The sequence below is a fragment of the Erpetoichthys calabaricus genome, chromosome 7 (assembly GCF_900747795.2).
Source record: "Erpetoichthys calabaricus chromosome 7, fErpCal1.3, whole genome shotgun sequence".
NCBI classification, from domain to species: domain Eukaryota; kingdom Metazoa; phylum Chordata; class Cladistia; order Polypteriformes; family Polypteridae; genus Erpetoichthys; species Erpetoichthys calabaricus.
This window is the reverse complement of record NC_041400.2, coordinates 152696594-152715627: the sequence shown is the minus strand read 5'-3', so window position 1 is coordinate 152715627 and position 19034 is coordinate 152696594. Positions and strand designations below refer to the sequence as shown.

At 37.5% G+C, this 19034-nt stretch overlaps 1 protein-coding gene across 1 annotated transcript in view; it reads right to left on the bottom strand.

The window, feature by feature from the left end:
* The window catches only part of gc (GC vitamin D binding protein), a 117696-nt gene that overhangs the window by 11839 nt on the left and 86823 nt on the right, over positions 1-19034 (bottom strand). Inside the window, exons 9-11 of the mRNA XM_028805562.2 lie at positions 8397-8529; positions 7874-7971; positions 452-584 (exon numbers count right to left, since the gene is read on the bottom strand). Of these exons, the coding sequence (XP_028661395.1) occupies positions 452-584; positions 7874-7971; positions 8397-8529 (364 nt within the window). The remainder of the gene's footprint in view (positions 1-451; positions 585-7873; positions 7972-8396; positions 8530-19034) is intronic.

Genomic DNA, 19034 nt, shown 5'->3' with positions numbered 1-19034 from the left:
ATAATTATAAATAGTAAATATTTACATTATGATTTGCATCATTTATTCTTTGAAAAAATTAAGTTTAAATAACTTTATTAACAAACTGTATAGCTCTCCATTCAGACTGCTATTTGTAATTAGAAATATGATCAGGGATATGAGGGAGGGTATGAGAAGCACTGTAGGGTTTTAGGCAATTTGGAAAGTGATGAAGATGAAGAGCAGGGAGACATGTATACAATGGGTGTCTTGCATACTGATTCAATTACTCCCTCTGTAGTGTCTTGTATGCACAGTATCTCCATTTATAGGCTCTAGGGAGTAGTGAAGTTTAACAAAATTAAAAGCATAACAAATATATCTTTGAACGCAAAATGTGCTGAAAGTAATTTACAGATACCTAAATGTATTTCTGCTTTTATTGCAGTAATCATTCTCTTAAAAACTAACTACTTCTTTATCATCTCACCAACTCTTGACATCTAAGTCGTGGTGCTGTATAAAAGCAGCAAGTTGTAGCAAAATCTTCTTGTAGTTGAGCCACTCGATTAATTTCTTCTGGCGGGGAGGTGGGCATCTTTTCTTGCAGATGTTTACGATTTCTACACAAGAAAGCAAAATACAATTCAGTACACTAAATCAGGTCAGGTTTATTATGCTGCAGCAGCTCAATTTATATGTATTAGATTTTTTCTGAGTAGTGTGTTTGGTATATCAATATTGTGAACAACAATGAAAGTGTGCTTGGTTAAAAAAATAATAAATTTGCCCTTGACCTTACAGTCTGTTCTTTTTCAAATGTTTTTAGCCCAAGAGAGCAGTATCTGATCAAAATTAAAAAGGTGTGTGGTACAGCATGTCGGGGGTCCAAGGCTGATCAGAGCAAATATGTGTGTGGATGAAAAGACATGTGGCAACAGAGTGCATAATGGGGGATGTTACTGATTGCTCATCACATGTATGAGCTCGATCGATGAAGCCATCCCTCATTAATACTCCATGGATAATTTAAAGCACCTACATTGACAAGGGTATAAAAAAGGTCTGAGTGGGAAATAATGAAAAAGAAAGAAAAGGGAAAAAAGAAACAGAGAAGGAAAAATCGAGGAAAAGATGGGAGAGATAAGCATTGGGCGGTCAGGCCAGTGCAGGCAAAAAGAAGAAAAGTGGTCATGGATACCCCACAATAGAGTGACAGGAATGGTCCACCAGGGCCAGATCAACCCTGCTGAGTAGTTTGAAGCAGGAGAGATCATGAGGTCCGGGGTCCTGTGGAGACCAATGGAGGGCAGCACATAGAAGGGAGCTGAGCTCAGTATGTCATTAAAGAAGTGGCTGGGAATGGAGTCGAATTGTGGACTGCATTTGCTGGCATCTCAGCCCAGCTGAGAAGACCTTTAGGGTTGATAGAGAGAGAAAAGAGAGGTGAGTAATGGTGACAAGACAGAAGAAAGAAGATTCTGAATCTGATTTTATTCCTAGTTTTAAATTAGCTTATTTATTGTATTTTAACTTCCTCATAGAACCACTGTTTTATAGATAATTATTTTTTGAATATTTTTGATTGCACCACACTTTTGTACCCTGCTTGTTATGAAAAACCTTGCACTCTTGCACTTTGCACCATTAAATTTTTATTGTGTCCTCACTTTCACTCGTCCACCCTCGGTTATGAACTGCTGATGCGCCTATGAACTGGTGCTGCCCAAGGCTCCGGGCATGGAGCATCACAAGATGCGAGCAACTTTTATTGGGGGGCGTACATCAAGTATAACTGTAAAGAGTAAAAGAAACTATATACATGTGAACAAATGTCCATACTTTTTTACTTTGCACATTAATAACTGATTCTTCCAAAAATGTAAAGGGTATTTGGATGAATCCTCCATATATTTCTGAAAACTCAATATTTTGTATATTCGGATAATGTAACAATAAATGTCACAACATGATCAACAAATTCACCAATTGTCATAGAGAAAGGATCATCACAAAAGCCATTCTGGGGTCTAAACTATGAGAAGTCTTCATAAATAGTTCAGATTAAACAAGTAAATAGAAATATCACTATTAACTATTTTTAAACTACATTGCCTATAAAAAAATCCTCTTGGAAGATTTCACATTTTATTGTTGTTGGATAAAAGTGGATTTGTATTTTTTTTTAATGCTGAAGAACATACAAAAGACTTTTTACATTTCAAAGTGAAAACAGATATCTGCAAAGTGATCTAAATTAATGATGAATAAGTAATCATCCACTGTAGTAAGATGAGATAGGGGTCCGTGGAGGTGTGCTGATTTTAATTAAAAACAGAGTGTTCAGGCAGGCGTAGGTGCATATGGCTGTGTGGACAAGTGGCCCTGGGGTGTTGATGGGGGGATTGGCGGAGCACACTTTCACGTACAGATGCCTGCAGTTCAGCCAACTCCCTCAGTAGCGCTCTGGGCTGCATGATTAGGCACCTGTGCCTGAGCAGATAGAGGGGTTGGAACATGAAAACGGAAAAGAACTAGAAACAAAAGACAAAGGTTAAAGAGAAGGAAACATCAGGATCATCGCAACATCATGAGGTGGATGCAGGTGGTTGGGATTGCGGCCCTGAGGTTAGTCAGCAGATGGTGCTCAAAGGGACTGGGTTGCTTCTGCTGAGTGATTAAGAAGCAGGAGCAAACAACCATTCCAGGTGTGCTCCAGCTGAAGGCCGTAAAAGATGGTGGCGTGGGAAAAGAAGCAGGGCTCAAGGTCTGTGCAGACACCAAAGGATGTCAGCAAAGACAAAAAGCAGATTAAAAAAGTTGACTGCACCTGTCAGAGGATGTCTCCTCTGGCTCAGAAGATCTAGCAGGGTGAGCAGAAGAAATGTCAGTTTTAAAAGTAGGCACCAAGGTCCTGGCTGTATTTCAACCCATGGATTTACCCTGCTTTATATTTATTTATTTAGTGAACTTTAACATCCACCAGACACAGTGTTTTTTTATTGACTTATTTGCTTAACATTTGCACTGCACTTTCATTTGTTGGACACTTTGTTAATAAAAAGCATAAAGCACCTTACTCTTGATTGTTTGTGTCACCATTGGCCAGATCATTCTCGGACATGACTATTGACGGTCCCAGGTTCAAGAGAGTATGGTAGGTACAGTCAAGAACTCTGTCACACCACTTTCAAGTCAACATTTAATAAATGAACCATTTTTTAGCAATTCCAAACTGTTATTTTCCCCATTTTTCTTTGCAAAAGTGTTCAGGCTGTTTCAGGTTGAATGGGGATCATAAATGAACAGACTTTTTCAAGTCTAGCCACAAATTTTCAATTGGACTGAGATCTGGACTCTGGGACATTAACTTCAGGACATTAACATTAATGTTTTTATGCCATTCCTGTGTATCCTTGGCTTTATTCTTACTGTCATTGTCTTGCTGGAAAGGACTTGCAGACTGCATCTGGTTTCCTCTAGGATTGTCCTGTATTTTGATGCATTCATTTTACCTTCCACCTTTATAAACCTTCCAGAGCATGCAGCAGAGAAGCAGCCCCATAGCATGCTGCGAACCACCAAGCTTCATGGTAGGGATGGTTTGTTTTTTGATAATTAGCAGTAGGTGACTTATACCAAGCATGGCATTTAGTATAATAATCAGAAAACTCAATTTTGCTCTAATTAGAATATAGAGACTGCCTGCGGCTGACTTCAGAGTCTTTCTTATGCCTTCTGGCAAACCATAGCGGAAACGTCATGTGCATTTTTAACACTAGAATTACCAAAGCTTACAAAAAAACTCGCAAACCTGGCCCACCTTAAATCCATTCAGCGTCTTTTGTGTTGTAAATGTGTCGATAAGCCCAAGCAGCAAGCAGCCTGCTATCCCATCCCCCCCACCACCGCAGAAATGGCAAACACCTCTCCCTACTGAAGCCTTGTTTATCAGGGAGTGAGGTACCTAGAGCTGTATAGGCTAAAAAATATATTATTTGGAACACATGCATTTCATGTGTGTTCCATGTCTACAAAGATCTATGTAAGTGTAGGATGACAGAAAATGCAAGAAATGTTGAACACATACCTAAAAGACAAACATTTTTCATGTTTTAGTACTAACAACAAAATTTTGACATGAAGTGTATAATGTGTGAAGACTGAAGTCCAACTATCAAATAAGCACCTTCACAAAAGGTACAAACATAACATGCTGTAAAGCATTCAGTCAACATTTTTTATATGTGCAATCTCTCCAGTCTCAACCACTGTATTTTGTAACTCCCTCAGAGTTATCAAAGGTCTCTTGGTGGTCTCCCTTACTATTCTTTTTGTTGAACAATCACTCAGTTTTTGTGAATGGCCTGCTCTAGGAAGATATACAGCTGAGCCATACTATTTCCATTTCTTAGTGATTGATTTAACTGGACTCCAAGGGATATTCAGTGACTTGGCTTTGCCTTGTGCTTTTCAATCACCTTTTTCATGGATTTGCTTGGAACGTTCTTTCATCTTCATTTTGTAGTTTAGCCACAATAATAACTCATCAAAGCTAGACCTTCCACATAAGGTACATTCATACTATAAGTTTAAACCCCTTGACTACAGACACGTGACTCCATTTAACTCACTTCTAAAACCAATTAGCGGCACCAGTGATAATTTAGGTTTAAAGGGAACAAAACATAAGTGGCCCATTATTTTGTTTCATATTTGTAATTAATTTAGACCACTTTTCAGAGATATTTTTCACTTTGCCATTAAAGAGTCTTTTTCTGTTGACCATTGTCAAAAAGCCTAATTAAATCCACTGTGATTCAGAACTGTGAAACAATAAAATAAGAAAACTTCTAAAAGACAGAAGACTTTTTATAGGCACTGTTGTGCGACAAGCAAGCAGCTGGCTCATTTGCAAAATTCTAAATGGTTTGCCTTGCTGTAGAAACCATTTTTCTGCTGGTTACAGTGAAGTGACCATTTAATGCCTACCGGATTTGTTATTACTAATCAGGGGCACTGTGTGCACTTCTGTAATTATACTGAAATATCATTAACTTAAAAAATGCATCTCACACATAAACACACAAACAATTACTTAAGAAAGAAGAAATAAATTCTGTATGCATGCCAACCACTGTGCATAAACATATAGTACGAACATAGAAGCCACTACATTACAAGAAAAATGTTCATGTTTGAATAGCTTGATTGGTCCAAATAACCAGGTAATCCTGAACAAATGAAAGAACAATACCAAAAAATCACCTTAGTATAAATTAATTACTGTATTTGCACATGTAAGTTCACACAATGCTGCAGCCTAAAATAATTGTAAGAAGATTTGCAAAAAATGTTAAAAAAAGTCTATGGTAGTGGGCATTGGGTGTTAATATAGAAGAACAGCATGAGCTGAAATTTATTTTTAATTAATATAATGCACCAACTGATCCCACACAGCATTTTCCATTACTTTATTTCAATTGATTGAGCTTTGAAATCACACTATAAAAAGGTAAAACAGAGCTAATTTCAAATATTTCTTTTCAAAATTAAATTAAGACAAACTCAACACCTCACCTTACCCAAATGAGACAACAATGAATATACAGTGCACAACATCAGACAGATACTCTTGTATATTTAGACATCAAAGTGATTAAGCAGAGGACAGATGTGTTTATTTAGAAGGGTGTTGTTGAATTTTTGGAAGTTTGTGAAAAAGCTTTGGACTGTGCCTCTGTAGGATAAATATAAGTATATGGATGTGACTGGCATGGACAGATGCCTAGAATAGCATGAGCCTGGAGAGAAACATATTCTGGTTTTATTTTAACTTTTACAGCTATTGTTAAAATCTGTCTGTTTCGAGTTGTACTGTAAACTAAAAAGAGATGTCTTTCACCAATATTTGCTGTTATTAGACAAGTTCTCTGAGGGAGTGCCCCTCTGCAAAAGCATATATTCTATTTACTGCTGATGTCTTATTCTTCTCCACATGTGCAGGAATAAACAGGGTTTGACTTCCACTGCTGACTCTCTGAACGCTGATTCCACGGCACCCCATAGCAAAAATTTGTTATGGTGGATGGGATGGATTACGGTGTTTCTGGTTGAGTAAAATAACTCTGGACAATCAATATAGTATAGGTTATCCTAAAAGATTGTTTTTTTTCCATTAGATTACCTCCGCTAATGTTACTCCAAATAATTCTATATAAAGATTGCAAATCCAACACCTCCAAAAAAATTCCCAAAATATTTAATCTAGCAAGACTTGTGCTTAAAGAAACAATTTGGATCTTGTTCTGGATAGATGTTAAGGAACGTAAGTTAAGATAGCTGCATGGAAAGTACAATTTTTAGCTGCATTACACCACGTTTGCACAAATTAATGACAAATGTATTTTGCTGATGGCCAAATTTCATGACTCGAAAGTTACAATTTCCATTATTAATTAAATTATCTCCAGGTGCACTCCTTAAAATACTGTTTGTATTCATTATTAAATAAAAAAAATAATAGATTTTATAGTTCTGCCATTGATACTAGTAAAAGACTATTAAAGTTTGACAATGTTCTTTAGAAATAAAGTGTCTGATTTCTACTATGATACAGTGATGAAGAAAAGAATAATGTCTCAAATACAGATGTAGAAATCTCTTCAGAGTCCAACAGATTATGGTCCTTGATAAGATTTAAGATTATTAAGGTGGTTTTAGATGTTATAGTACATGTTGTTCCCAAACTATCTAAAGTAAAGCTCAATATACAGTACAATTAAGATTTCCTGCCAGTAAACACTTATAGAAGCACATATTGGAACTCTGTCATGAAATTTTATCATCAACATTTGGCAAATATATCAAAATTAGTTTAGTTTTGTTCATTTCCCCATCACCATCACAAAGCACCTTCCAAAGTCCATTATATGAAGGGAACTGCTTTATGAATCAAAATTCCAATTTTTCTGAAAGTCCTACATAGTCAAGAATTAGCCCATGCAGTCCCTTTTCGGTCTAAGTTGGTCATTACTATTTAAATGGATCACCTGCAGAAATAATAAATCTGATTTTGAAAATGTGAGCTTTGAAAGAACTTTTTACACTTAAGTTCATAACTTAGACCTTTAACATTACATGTTAGAAAATTTCATGAATCATCAATATTATATGGGGTTTGTATTTTAGAATTCCTTTTCTAAAACTGAGGAAGAAAAATAACATTTCTTTAGATCTTTTAACTTCAATGAAATCCAACACTTTGTCTTGCCTCTTAGGAATTTACTAAAACATTTAAGCTGCCAAGCCCTGCAGCCAGCAATGTCTTAGAATGCATCTATGAAGTGTGAGCATAGAGCCAGCCCTCTTGTCTCCCCAAATGAGGCTATCATGAAACAGTTCAGAGTCCTAGATTTCTAACATGTATTCCCATATATTGTCATTTTTATGCAAAGTATGTTATAATTTTATGTAATTTGTGAATATTTATGAAATTCAAACTGTAGTTCTACACATTCAATTTGAATTAATGCTCTTTCTTAAACAGCAGCCTTGCTTATATGGTTTTATATAAATGGGTGTTTAGCAGACTGGTATATTAAGTTTCCATTTAGCAGGGCCAATATAATATGAATTTGTGGGGGCAGGTACAATGTATAAAAAGGAACTGACTGACTGATTGTGTCAGAAAAATAAATATTTAAACTGGCCATATTATTCAATACCAAAAAGAAATGGCTTTCTGAAAAGTAACATCGAGGATGACATAATTTTTTAGACAGGTTTTTGCTTTGTTTCATTATTCAGTAGTTCCCATCTCTTTGTCAAAAGACTCTGAGAAAAACTTAAATGCCATGCTATACAACTTTATTTTTTTTCTTTTTTAAGTTTTACTTAAACATGAACTTACTTTTGTTTGAAAGGAATAAAATCCATTTTGTGATAACTTTCACATATTCCACCAAGCTTTGTGCTAAAAGTCTCCATCTCTTCTTTGATTTGAGGTTTCTGAAATAATGGAATGATTTTAATTATGTCAGTGAAAAAAATAAACATAATAATGGCAAAATTTGTTAATTACATAAGGCTTGTATGACTTTAATAGAGGTTCATGACACACATTTAATGGTTTTCCTTTACTGCTGAAAAATTATTTTTTCAATTGATCACCTTGGGTTATTAAAATTTAATCTTTAAAAAAAACACCATGATGCAAGATGAACATTAAAAAGCTATTGATGTCATCTCAATCTGCTGTTAAAAGTGGCTTGAAATTATGTGCATTGTTCATTTTTGCACTCTATGCCAATTTATGGTTTCCTCTAATTTATTATGTAAAGGACAAGCAGGCTGAAAGTGACAATGAGAGCTTGTTATCATTTTCATTTCAGTACTTATTGTCACTGTGAAGTACCACACATTTTTTTTTTTACCGCTTTAGTCAAGCAAATATTTGGATCCGCCTCCTTGCAGCATGAGGTGACCATCTTATTGAATCCATCAAACACTGGGGCAAGTATTACAGATGATAAATGCTGGTGTCTTTTTCCAAATTCAAAGAGATACCTTGAAAAATAAAGAAAGGAACAGTTGATTTATTCTTAACCATCTACTGAACTCAACTACAGAATTTGTGTACTCATGTCGAATAAACAAGCTGGAATGAACAATATTTATTTTTGTATATGGGAAATAGTTTTAAGTGTTGCATAGACCAGAACAGCTTAGAGGTCAGGAAAGGTACCTGCAGTATTTTGCTGCTTTACAAGTCCATAATTGTTAGTTGAAACATGCAGCATTCTTATTCCATACACGTCTGTGAACTATTATACAATATTTTTGCAATATGGAATAGTAGTCACATCTGATGTTTGGAATACCTTGTAAAGAGTCCTGTTGAATTTCAGCATTGCCACTAGAGTGCAGTATTTACCACCTATTATAAATTAACCGTGCTGATTCAGTATTTGAACACACAGTACACACAAGTGTGTTTGTGAAGATATAGTCATTTAAAAATACTATGTGTGTGGATTTTGCATGGTCAAAAATATGCCTATACTAATGAATTTAGTCAGAATGATGCAAACTGTGCTAGCTTTGAAATGTTTCAAAGGATTGAGCCCATGAGAAAAAAAATTATCTTTAAAACATTATTAATTTTTTTCTATTAAAGTGTTGTGATGGACAAAAAAGACTTTAGTGATTTATTATTGTTCAGTGCAACTAGCATTAGCTTAAAGACCCTTACTCCAAGTAATGAAATGAGAGACAAAGGCTTTCTCATTTTTGATTATTATAGATGCCCTCCACAAATGATGAAAAATGCATTGTTAGCTATCACAGTCCGCGACCTTGCTCAGGATTAAGTGGGCTTAGAAGATTGTATGGTATGAGATGGTTTTGATATAGGTTGTATATGCTAGGAAGGCTTTCTAGTACTTTACAGTACTAAACACTATTACATCATGTCACTTAAAAAATTAGTATTTTAGCTTTTATTTTAGACCTGTTAAAATATTGTATGAATAATTCTCAGAAGTTCTTTTGCCTCCTATTAAACCCAATTGGAAAAAGTGGATTTGAGAATATTACTGTATGCTTAGTTATGTGTCATTACACAGACCACTACAAGGTTTAGGCCAAAGTCCATCCATGCATTGACTGAATTTCGCATTCTTAATTTTAGGGTCACAGAGAATTGAAAGCCATTTTGGCAGAATCAATAAGAAAACACAATCTAATCCTAACTGAATCACACTGGGCTCACACACATGTCCACACTTATTCAGAACAGGTCAATTTAGTGTTGACAACTAATGTTTCTGCTTAAATAGCATATAAGAATGGTAAAGGTTTGTCAGAGAGAAAGTTGGTAACAGATTGGTACACAATAAAGGACAGGGCCACCAAGAGCTGTATTGAAAGTCAGAAACATGCACTGACGGATTGAGAATTCCTTAACATTAGAATTACCAAAGCCTACAAAAAAACTCGTAATCTCTGCCCACCTTAAATCCCTTCACACCTCTCCGTCAGTGTCTTTTGTGTTAAAAATGTGTTAATAAGCACAAGTAGCAAAGCAGCCTGCTATCCCATCCCTCCACCAACGTAGAAAGGGCAGAAAGTTCTCTCAGCTCAAGTCTGTTTACCTGCCTGTGAGTTGCTTAGAGTTGTATAGGGTAAATAATATATCGTTATTTGGAATACATGCATTTCATGTGTGTTCTGCGTCTACAACAATCTATGTAAACACATCGTTAAAATAGAAATGTTTTTCATGTTTTAGTAATAATTGACAAAATGTAAACATGAAGTGCATCATGTGTGAAGTCTGAAGTCCAAATATCAAATAAACACTCACAAAAGGTACAAGTATAACAAAACAAGTGTACTTTTATTCAAGAATATAACTGCAGAAAAAGAACTTGCGTTAGGGTGCGACATTGACACACCTTTAGTACAACTGCTTTGGTAGCACAGCAATAAGAACTGCTGACTGATAATCAAAATGTCACCGGTTCTACCCCGGATGCCTCCATTTTGAGTAGTGAGCTGCTCTTAATCTTACTATTATACAATAAAAACATACATTTCAGTTAAGTCTGTAACAGCTGGTGTAAATTTATGGTACTTGTAAAGGTTAGCGTTTTTTTTAATCAGTTTTATTCTCCCAGTCACGTTCATGCTCCCTCTGATCTGACAGTGCAGTTTGCACATAAAGACGTGCTATAACAGAGGTGAACTCAGATGGGGACAAGGGTTCTATATGCTCACAAAGTACAGCGATGCCAAAAGTGTGACGGCAGCTTCCACCTGCAGCTATAGACTCTTCAGTATGCGAGTGCCTGTCCACGCTAGTGTTTAGATCTGGATGGTGTATGTGCCCAAAATAGAAGTCTGACTGCATTTTTGTACCATTGCTCACTTACTGAAGTGTCAGCATGCACTTTTCGTGGCATTACACATGTATTTTTTGAGCATGCCCGTGTCGATAAAACACAGAAAGCTCTGCAGTCTACTTGTGACTTTATGCTGTAGGAAGATAAGTAAATAAATCAAGGTAAATAGGTAAATAACATTCAATCTGGCTTTTTTATACAGAGTACAGTGACAGCAAAAGTGCGACATGGATTCTTCCGCAGATGTAGAACCCTTGTCCTCATCTACTGTTATAGCACATCTGTATGTGAAAACAGCAGTATCAGATCAGGGGGAGTGTGAACATGACTGGGAGAATAAAACTGAATTAAAAAAAAACGCTAACCTTTATGAGTACCATAAATTTACAGACTTAAATGAACTGTATGTTTTTATGGTATAATAGTAAGAATAAGAGCAGCTCACTACTCAAAACTGAGGCATCCGGGATTGAACCATGAACATCATGATTACAATTCAGCAGTTCTTACCGTTGTCATATTAAGGGCATGTCAATATTGCACCCTAATGCGAGTTCTTTTTCTGCAGCTATATTCTTGAATAAAAGTACACTTGTTTTGTTATACTTGTACCTTTTTGTGAAAGTGTTTATTTGATATTGGACTTCAGGCTTCACACATTATACACTTCATATCTACTTTTTGTCAATTATTACTAAAATGTGAAAACCTTTTCTGTTTTAACTATGTGTTTACATAGATTGTTGTAGACACGGAACACACATGAGATACATTTATTCCTAAATAATGATATATTATTTACCCTGTGCAACTCTAGGCAACATACGCATAGGTAAAAAGACACTTTTACAACACAAAAGACGCTGATGGAGAGGTGCGAAGGGAATTAAGGTGAGCTGGGATTAAGAGTTTTTTCATAGGCTTTTTGGTAATTCTAGTGCTAACATGTGGATAGAGAGTGGATGCCATTGAAGAATAATAGGAAACAAGTAGAACAGAAAGACTACACTATTTCCTAGGTGGCAGGAGACAGGTCATGTGACTCTGCTAGAAGGACATATAGCTCAAAAGCTATACTGCATGTCTAATGCTTTGAAGACCTGGGGGGGTATTTTTCGTACGTGGATTAGTCATTTAGCCGGATGTAATTGTTGACGATTTGGTCTGATCCTGGATCTGTCGGTTTTTCGAAACTCTTGCTGGAAGTGTTGTCATAGCAACACATCCTAATCCTATGTAAACAAGGATTAGTTTACACACGTAATCGGTGACGGTGCATGGAAGTCATCCAGTCATGGCTTCACCGTTCATGAATGAGCGACCAATAGATATTGGTGCACAAATTATACAAAAAGAATTTCATTCTATAGAGAGTTCCTTGGACATCGTGGCTTAGTTTTTCTCCTGACATGCAGTGTGAATTGTTGGACCTTATATTTACAGTTGTGTGCCTTTCTAAACTACAGTATATCCAGAGAATTCAATTTGTCACAGGTGGTCTCCAATTAAATTCTAGACACATCTCATACATAATTTAAGCAAAGAATATGCAATTGAAATTTTTTGAAAATGTGTTTTTACTTTGTCATTATGGGTTATTGAATGTAAATTGATGGACAACAGTGGCAAATTTGTACATTTAAAATTAATCTGCAACACAATAAATTGTCCAGAAAGTGAAGAGGTCTGAGTACTTTCTGAAACCATGGTATTTCTTCTGTTTTTTATAATATTTAAAGTGATTTTGCCATATTCTGTAAAGGGCAGCAGATTGGTGGGATTATGTGCTTTTGTTTTGTACTCAACTTTCTACATCCAATAGATACAGTTAGGTCCATAAATATTTGGACAGATACAACTTTTTTCTAATTTTGGTTCTGTACATTACCACAATGAATTTTAAATGAAACAAATCAGATGCAGTTGAAGTGCAGACTTTCAGCTTTAATTCAGTGGTGTGAACAAAATGATTGCATAAAAATGTGAGGCAACTAAAGCATTTTTTGAACACAATCCCTTCATTTCAGTGCCTCAAAAGTAATTGGACAAATTAAATAACTGGAAATAAAATGTTCATTTCTAATACTTGGTTGAAACCCCTTTGCTGGCAATGACAGCCTGAAGTCTTGAACTCATGGACATCACAAGATGCTGGGTTTCCTCCTTTTTAATGCTCTGCCAGGCCTTTACTGCAGTGGCTTTCAGTTGCTGTTTGTTTGTGGGCCTTTCTGTCTGAAGTTTAGTCTTCAACAAGTGAAATGCATGCTCAGTTAGGTTAAGATCAGGTGACTGACTTGTCCAATCAAGAATTTTCCACTTCTTGGCTTTAATAAACTCCTGGGTTCTATGTTTTGGGTCATTGTCCATCTGTATCATGAAACGCCGCCCAATCAATTTGACTGCATTTAGCTGGATTTGAGCAGACAGTATGTCTCTGAACACCTCAGAATTCATTCGGCTGCTTCTGTCCTGTGTCACATCATCAATAAACACTAGTGTCCCAGTGCCACTGGCAGCCATGCACACCCAAGCCATCACACTGCCTCCATCGTGTTTTACAGATGATGTGGTATGCTTTGGATTATGAGCTGTTCCACGCCTTCTCCATACTTTTTTCTTGCCATCATTCTGGTAGAGGTTGATCTTGGTTTCATCTGTCCAAAGAATGTTTTTCCAGAACTGTGCTGGCTTTTTTAGATGTTCTTTAGCTAAATCCAATCTCGCCTTTCTATTCTTGAGGCTTATCAGTGGCTTGCACCTTGCAGTGCACCCTCTGTATTTACTTTCATGCAGTCTTCTCTTTATGGTAGACTTGGATATTGGATACTCCTACCCCCTGGAGAGTGTTGTTCACTTGGTTGGCTGTTGTGAAGGGGTTTCTCTTCACCATGGAAATGATTCTGCGATCATCCACCACTGTTGTCTTCCGTGGACGTCCAGGGGGGTATTTTCCGTACGTCGCTTAAATCATCAGAGATCAGATGCCTCATCTTGGATGAGTTAATGCCAGTGAAACTCATCCGGGATAAGTCGGTGTTTCAAACGCAGCCATGTAGTAGATTAGTCTAGCTGGATCTAATCATCCGGGATGAATGCGCGCGCCCGCGCTGATTGAAAAGCCCATATATAGTGCATCTGGAAAGTATTCACAGCGCATCACTTTTTCCACATTTTGTTATGTTACAGCCTTATTCCAAAATGGATTAAATTCATTTTTTTCCTCAGAATTCTACACACAACACCCCATAATGACAATGTGAAAAAGTTTACTTGAGATTTTTGCAAATTTATTAAAAATAAAAAAATTGAGAAAGCACATATACATAAGTATTCACAGCCTTTGCCATGAAGCTCAAAATTGAGCTCAGGTGCATCCTGTTTCCCCTGATCATCCTTGAGATGTTTCTGCAGCTTAATTGGAGTTCACCTGTGGTAAATTCATTTGATTGAACATGATTAGGAAAGGCACACACCTGTCTATATAAGGTCTTGTCTGTAGACCTTCGAGACAGGATTGTCTCGAGGCACAAATCTGGGGAAGGTTACAGAAAAATCTCTGCTGCTTTGAAGGTCCCAAAGAGCACAGTGGCCTCCATCATCCATAAGTGGAAGAAGTTTGAAACCACCAGGATTCTTCCTAGAGCTGGCCGGCCATCTAAACTGAGCGATCGGGGGAGAAGGGCCTTAGTCAGGGAGGTGACCAAGAACCCACTGGTCACTCTGTCAGAGCTCCAGAGGTCCTCTGTGGAGAGAGGAGAACCTTCTAGAAGGACAACCATCTCTGCAGCAATCCACCAATCAGGCCTGTATGGTAGAGTGGCCAGACGGAAGCCACTCCTTAGTAAAAGGTACATGGCAGCCCACCTGGAGTTTGCCAAAAGGCACCTGAAGGACACTCAGACCATGAGAAAGAAAATTCTCTGGTCTGATGAGACAAAGATTGAACTCTTTGGTGTGAATGCCAGGCGTCACGTTTGGAGGAAACCAGGCACCGCTCATCACCAGGCCAATACCAACCCTACAGTGAAGCATGGTGGTGGCAGCATCATGCTGTGGGGATGTTTTTCAGTGGCAGGAACTGGGAGACTAGTCAGGATAAAGGGAAAGATGACTGCAGCAATGTACAGAGACATCCTGGATGAAAACCTGCTCCAGAGCGCTCTTGACCTCAGACTGGGGTGAAGGTTCATCTTTCAGCAGGACAACGACCCTAAGCACACAGCCAAGATATCAAAGGAGTGGCTTCAGGACATCTCTGTGAATGTCCTTGAGTGGCCCAGCCAGAGCCCAGACTTGAATTAGATTGAACATCCCTGGAGAGATCTTAAAATGGCTGTGCACCGACAGTTCCCTTCAACCTGATGGAGCTTGAGAGGTGCTGCAAAGAGGAATGGGCGAAACTGGCCAAGGATAGGTGTGCCAAGCTTGTGGCATCATATTCAAAAAGACGTGAGACTGTAATTGTTGCCAAAGGTGCATCGACAAAGTATTGAGCAAAGGCTGTGAATACTTTTGTACATGTGATTTCTCAGTTTTTTTATTTTTAATAAATTTGCAAAAACCTCAAGTAAACTTTTTTCACGTTGTCATTATGGGGTGTTGTGTGTGGAATTCTGAGGAAAAAATGAATTTAATCCATTTTGGAATACGGCTGTAACATAACAAAATGTGGAAAAAGTGATGCGCTGTGAATACTTTCCGGATGCACTGTATATGGAGTCTAGAAAACATGATCAGCAAGTCTTTGATAGGCTGTAACAAAATGACGAAAGAACGGGCACATTTTTTTTTCACACAAGTGGAGCAAGACCTTTTATTCGAAGGACATGAAGAATTTCAAGATTTAATATGCACAAGGGGTAACACTGCAAAAGCAGCCCAAACCAGAAAAGACGGCTGGCAAAAAGTGGCCGACAAATTAAACGCATGTGCATTGTACTTACTGAAAGCAGTGTTTCATTTCCTATGTGTCAGATTAATTATTATTTAATATGTCATAATTCCAGATCAAACGTGAGCACAAGGAGAACATGGGAACAGGTTAAAGTGAAGTACAAGAATGTACTTCAAACTGGTAAATATTGGTATATAGCTATATAAAGAATTGTTGACATAAAGAATCATATATAATGTAAAGAACATTAATTTTAAAGCTAATAAGAAGGCAGACAAGCAAAAAATAGGTGGAGGTCCACGCGGTCCAGACCTATCCACTGCAGAAGAGTTGGCTCTCCAGCAAAATGCCCATCACCCTGTTTCTGAGGGTATTCCACGGGGAAGCTCCTCCTCAGAACCAGTGGCAGGATGCAGTGGTCAGTTCATTTCAGGTAAAGGATGGTCATTGCATATATTTGTCCTCAATGTGTGCCATAGGTATGTTCCATATAGCCCTCTTTTTTGTTGGGTCAGTTGCAGGGAATGTCATATCCCTAGAACCTGTCTGACCAACGAAATATTGACAAAGGTCAAATACAGTATTTGATGAAGACACTGTGTCTGATTATTCATCAGGAGGAAAGGTACATTTTCCAAATAATGTTTGATCAAACTCCACTGTAATCAGTCCCATGTGCCCCAATCACATTTGGAAATCCTGGGTAATGAGAATGTTAAGCTGATTGTGAGATTCTTTGTGGAACTGTGGGTGTTTTAACCTGTGTATTGCCTACCTGCAATGGCATGAAATGCCTCTTTTATTGTCTGCACACACAGGTGTCCAGAAAACACTATGAAAACCCAAAGGAAATATTTCAGAGCCAAACAGACTTTACAAATTGCCTGGCAAACTGCACTTTTAGATAGATTTTCTGCATTGCCTACAGTATATAAAAAAAGTGCCGCTTACAAAAAACCTCAAAGCAATGCATGCTGTCTGTGTGGTTATGAGAGCCCGACTTTGCCGAGTTTGACTTCGAATATAAGGTCCTAATAAATTTTTGAGGTACAATATTCCCCCTCAGCTAAAGTGGTATCTATCGAAAAGAATTTCCTCCGGGAGCAATAAAGGATCTTGCTGATCGCGCAAACCCCTCTCTATATGAACTTCTCTTCTAATAATTTGCGCACCGATATCAATTGGTCGCTCATTCATGAACGGCGAAGCCATGACTGAATGAATTCCACGCACGGACACTGATTAAGTGTGTGAGATAATCCTTGTTTACGTAGAACAAACCTGCTCCGAGCAGGTTTGAGGAGTTGGATGTGTTGCTATGATAACACATCCAGCAAGAGTTTCGAAAAACCGACAGATCCCAGATCATGCCAAATCGTCAACAATTACATCCGGCTAAACGAGTAATCCACGTACGAAAAATACCCCCCAGGTCTTTTTGCGTTGCTGAGTTCACCAGTGCTTGCTTTCTTTCTCAGGATGTACCAAACTGTAGATTTTGCCTCTCGTAATATTGTAGCAATTTCTCAGATGGGTTTTTTCTGTTTTCGCAACTTAAGGATGGCTTCTTTCACCTGCATGGAGAGCTCCTTTGACTGCATGTTGTCTGTTCACAGCAAAATCTTCCACATGCAAGCACCACACCTCAAATCAACTCCAGACCTTTTATCTGCTTAATTGATAATGACATAACGACGGACTTGCTCACACCTGCCCATGAAATAGCCTTTGAGTCAATTGTCCAATTATTTTTGAGCCCCTGAAATGAAGTGATTGTGTTAAAAAAAATGCTTTAGTTGCCTCACATTTTTATGCAATCGTTTTGTTCACCCCACTGAATTAAAGCTGAAAGTCTGCACTTCAACTGCATCTGAGTTGTTTCATTTAAATTTCATTGTGGTAATGTACAGAACCAAAATTAGAAAAAAGTTGTCTCTGTCCAAATATTTATGGGCCTAACTGTAGTTTGTATGAGTGAATGTGGGTACATAAGTGATGGGTTGTGTCCTGACTGGTACTGAGCTGTAACTGACCCTGCAATAGATAGAGTGAGTTCAGAAAATGAATGTGTGGAAGTTTGTAATGTAGAGGATATAATTCTCATTATTTTTGTTTCTTAAGAAAGTATTGTACTGTACACATCATTTTCAACATAAACCCCTTGGGTTATGGGATCTCTGCATATATTATAAATTTTTATGCCAGTGATCTTCAGTGTTACATAAAACCCATCATTTCACATCCTGTATGTAGGCAGAAATGTCAGAAATATGCCAGTAGCTGCAGCGAATGCAATAATTTGGTGATTGTGTATGACAGAGATAAAACATTAAATAAGCCAGCAGATAAGGCAGCAGGTGCGGATTGACAGGTACACCCAATGACCAGCTGGTGCAGCTGTGTGGCTGACAGATGATGTACTGTACCGAATTAATAAAATAAGTAGAGTTTTGTGGTTGCTGTATTCATCATTTAAATGTGTTAATTGTTAAAAACATTGTAATGTCCCTTTCCAGGTAGAACAAATAAACTACATGAATTCATGGCAGTGGCAAACAAAAGGGGTTTATCGCTCTTCTCTTTTACTTGAACACTCAAAAGAACAAATCCTGGAAAGAAGCGCACAGGAAAAAAAAGCACAGGAAATATCCGCATAGAAAAAAGCGCACAGTCATATAAGCGTACGGGAAATAACCGCATACGGTAAAATGCGCGCACGGAAAAAACTGCACATGGAAGAATACGCATACGGTAAAGTGCGCATGCGGAAAAAAAGCACATGGCGGCGACATATAACTATTACAAATATAAAATATACACCACCTATACTGCTAGACCTTTTTTATTATCATAAAATATAAAAGATTAACACATTCTAATTAACAGTATTGTTGTAAATTAGCTATTCATGACTGGTTGGCTCTTGTACAATGTCTCCATTCTTTATTTTCATTAAGGAATGGCACTTTGTTGATCGATTCTCATGGCACCTCCAAGTATCTATTTCATTTGTTGTGCAAAAACTCAGATATTCAAATCCCTTGTAACCGAGAATTTGCTTGCCTTTCTGACTCCATCTTGCTTATTCAACCTTTTTTTTTCTTCTTCTTTGCATATACACATTTGACATATGCGCATTTTTCCATGTGAGCATTTATCCACGTGCGGTTTTTCCTGTGTGCGTTTTTTTCCAAGCGCACATTTTACCATGTGCGGTTATTTCCCGTGCCCTTTTTTCCATGCGGATATTTCCTGTGCTATTTTTTTTCCTGTGA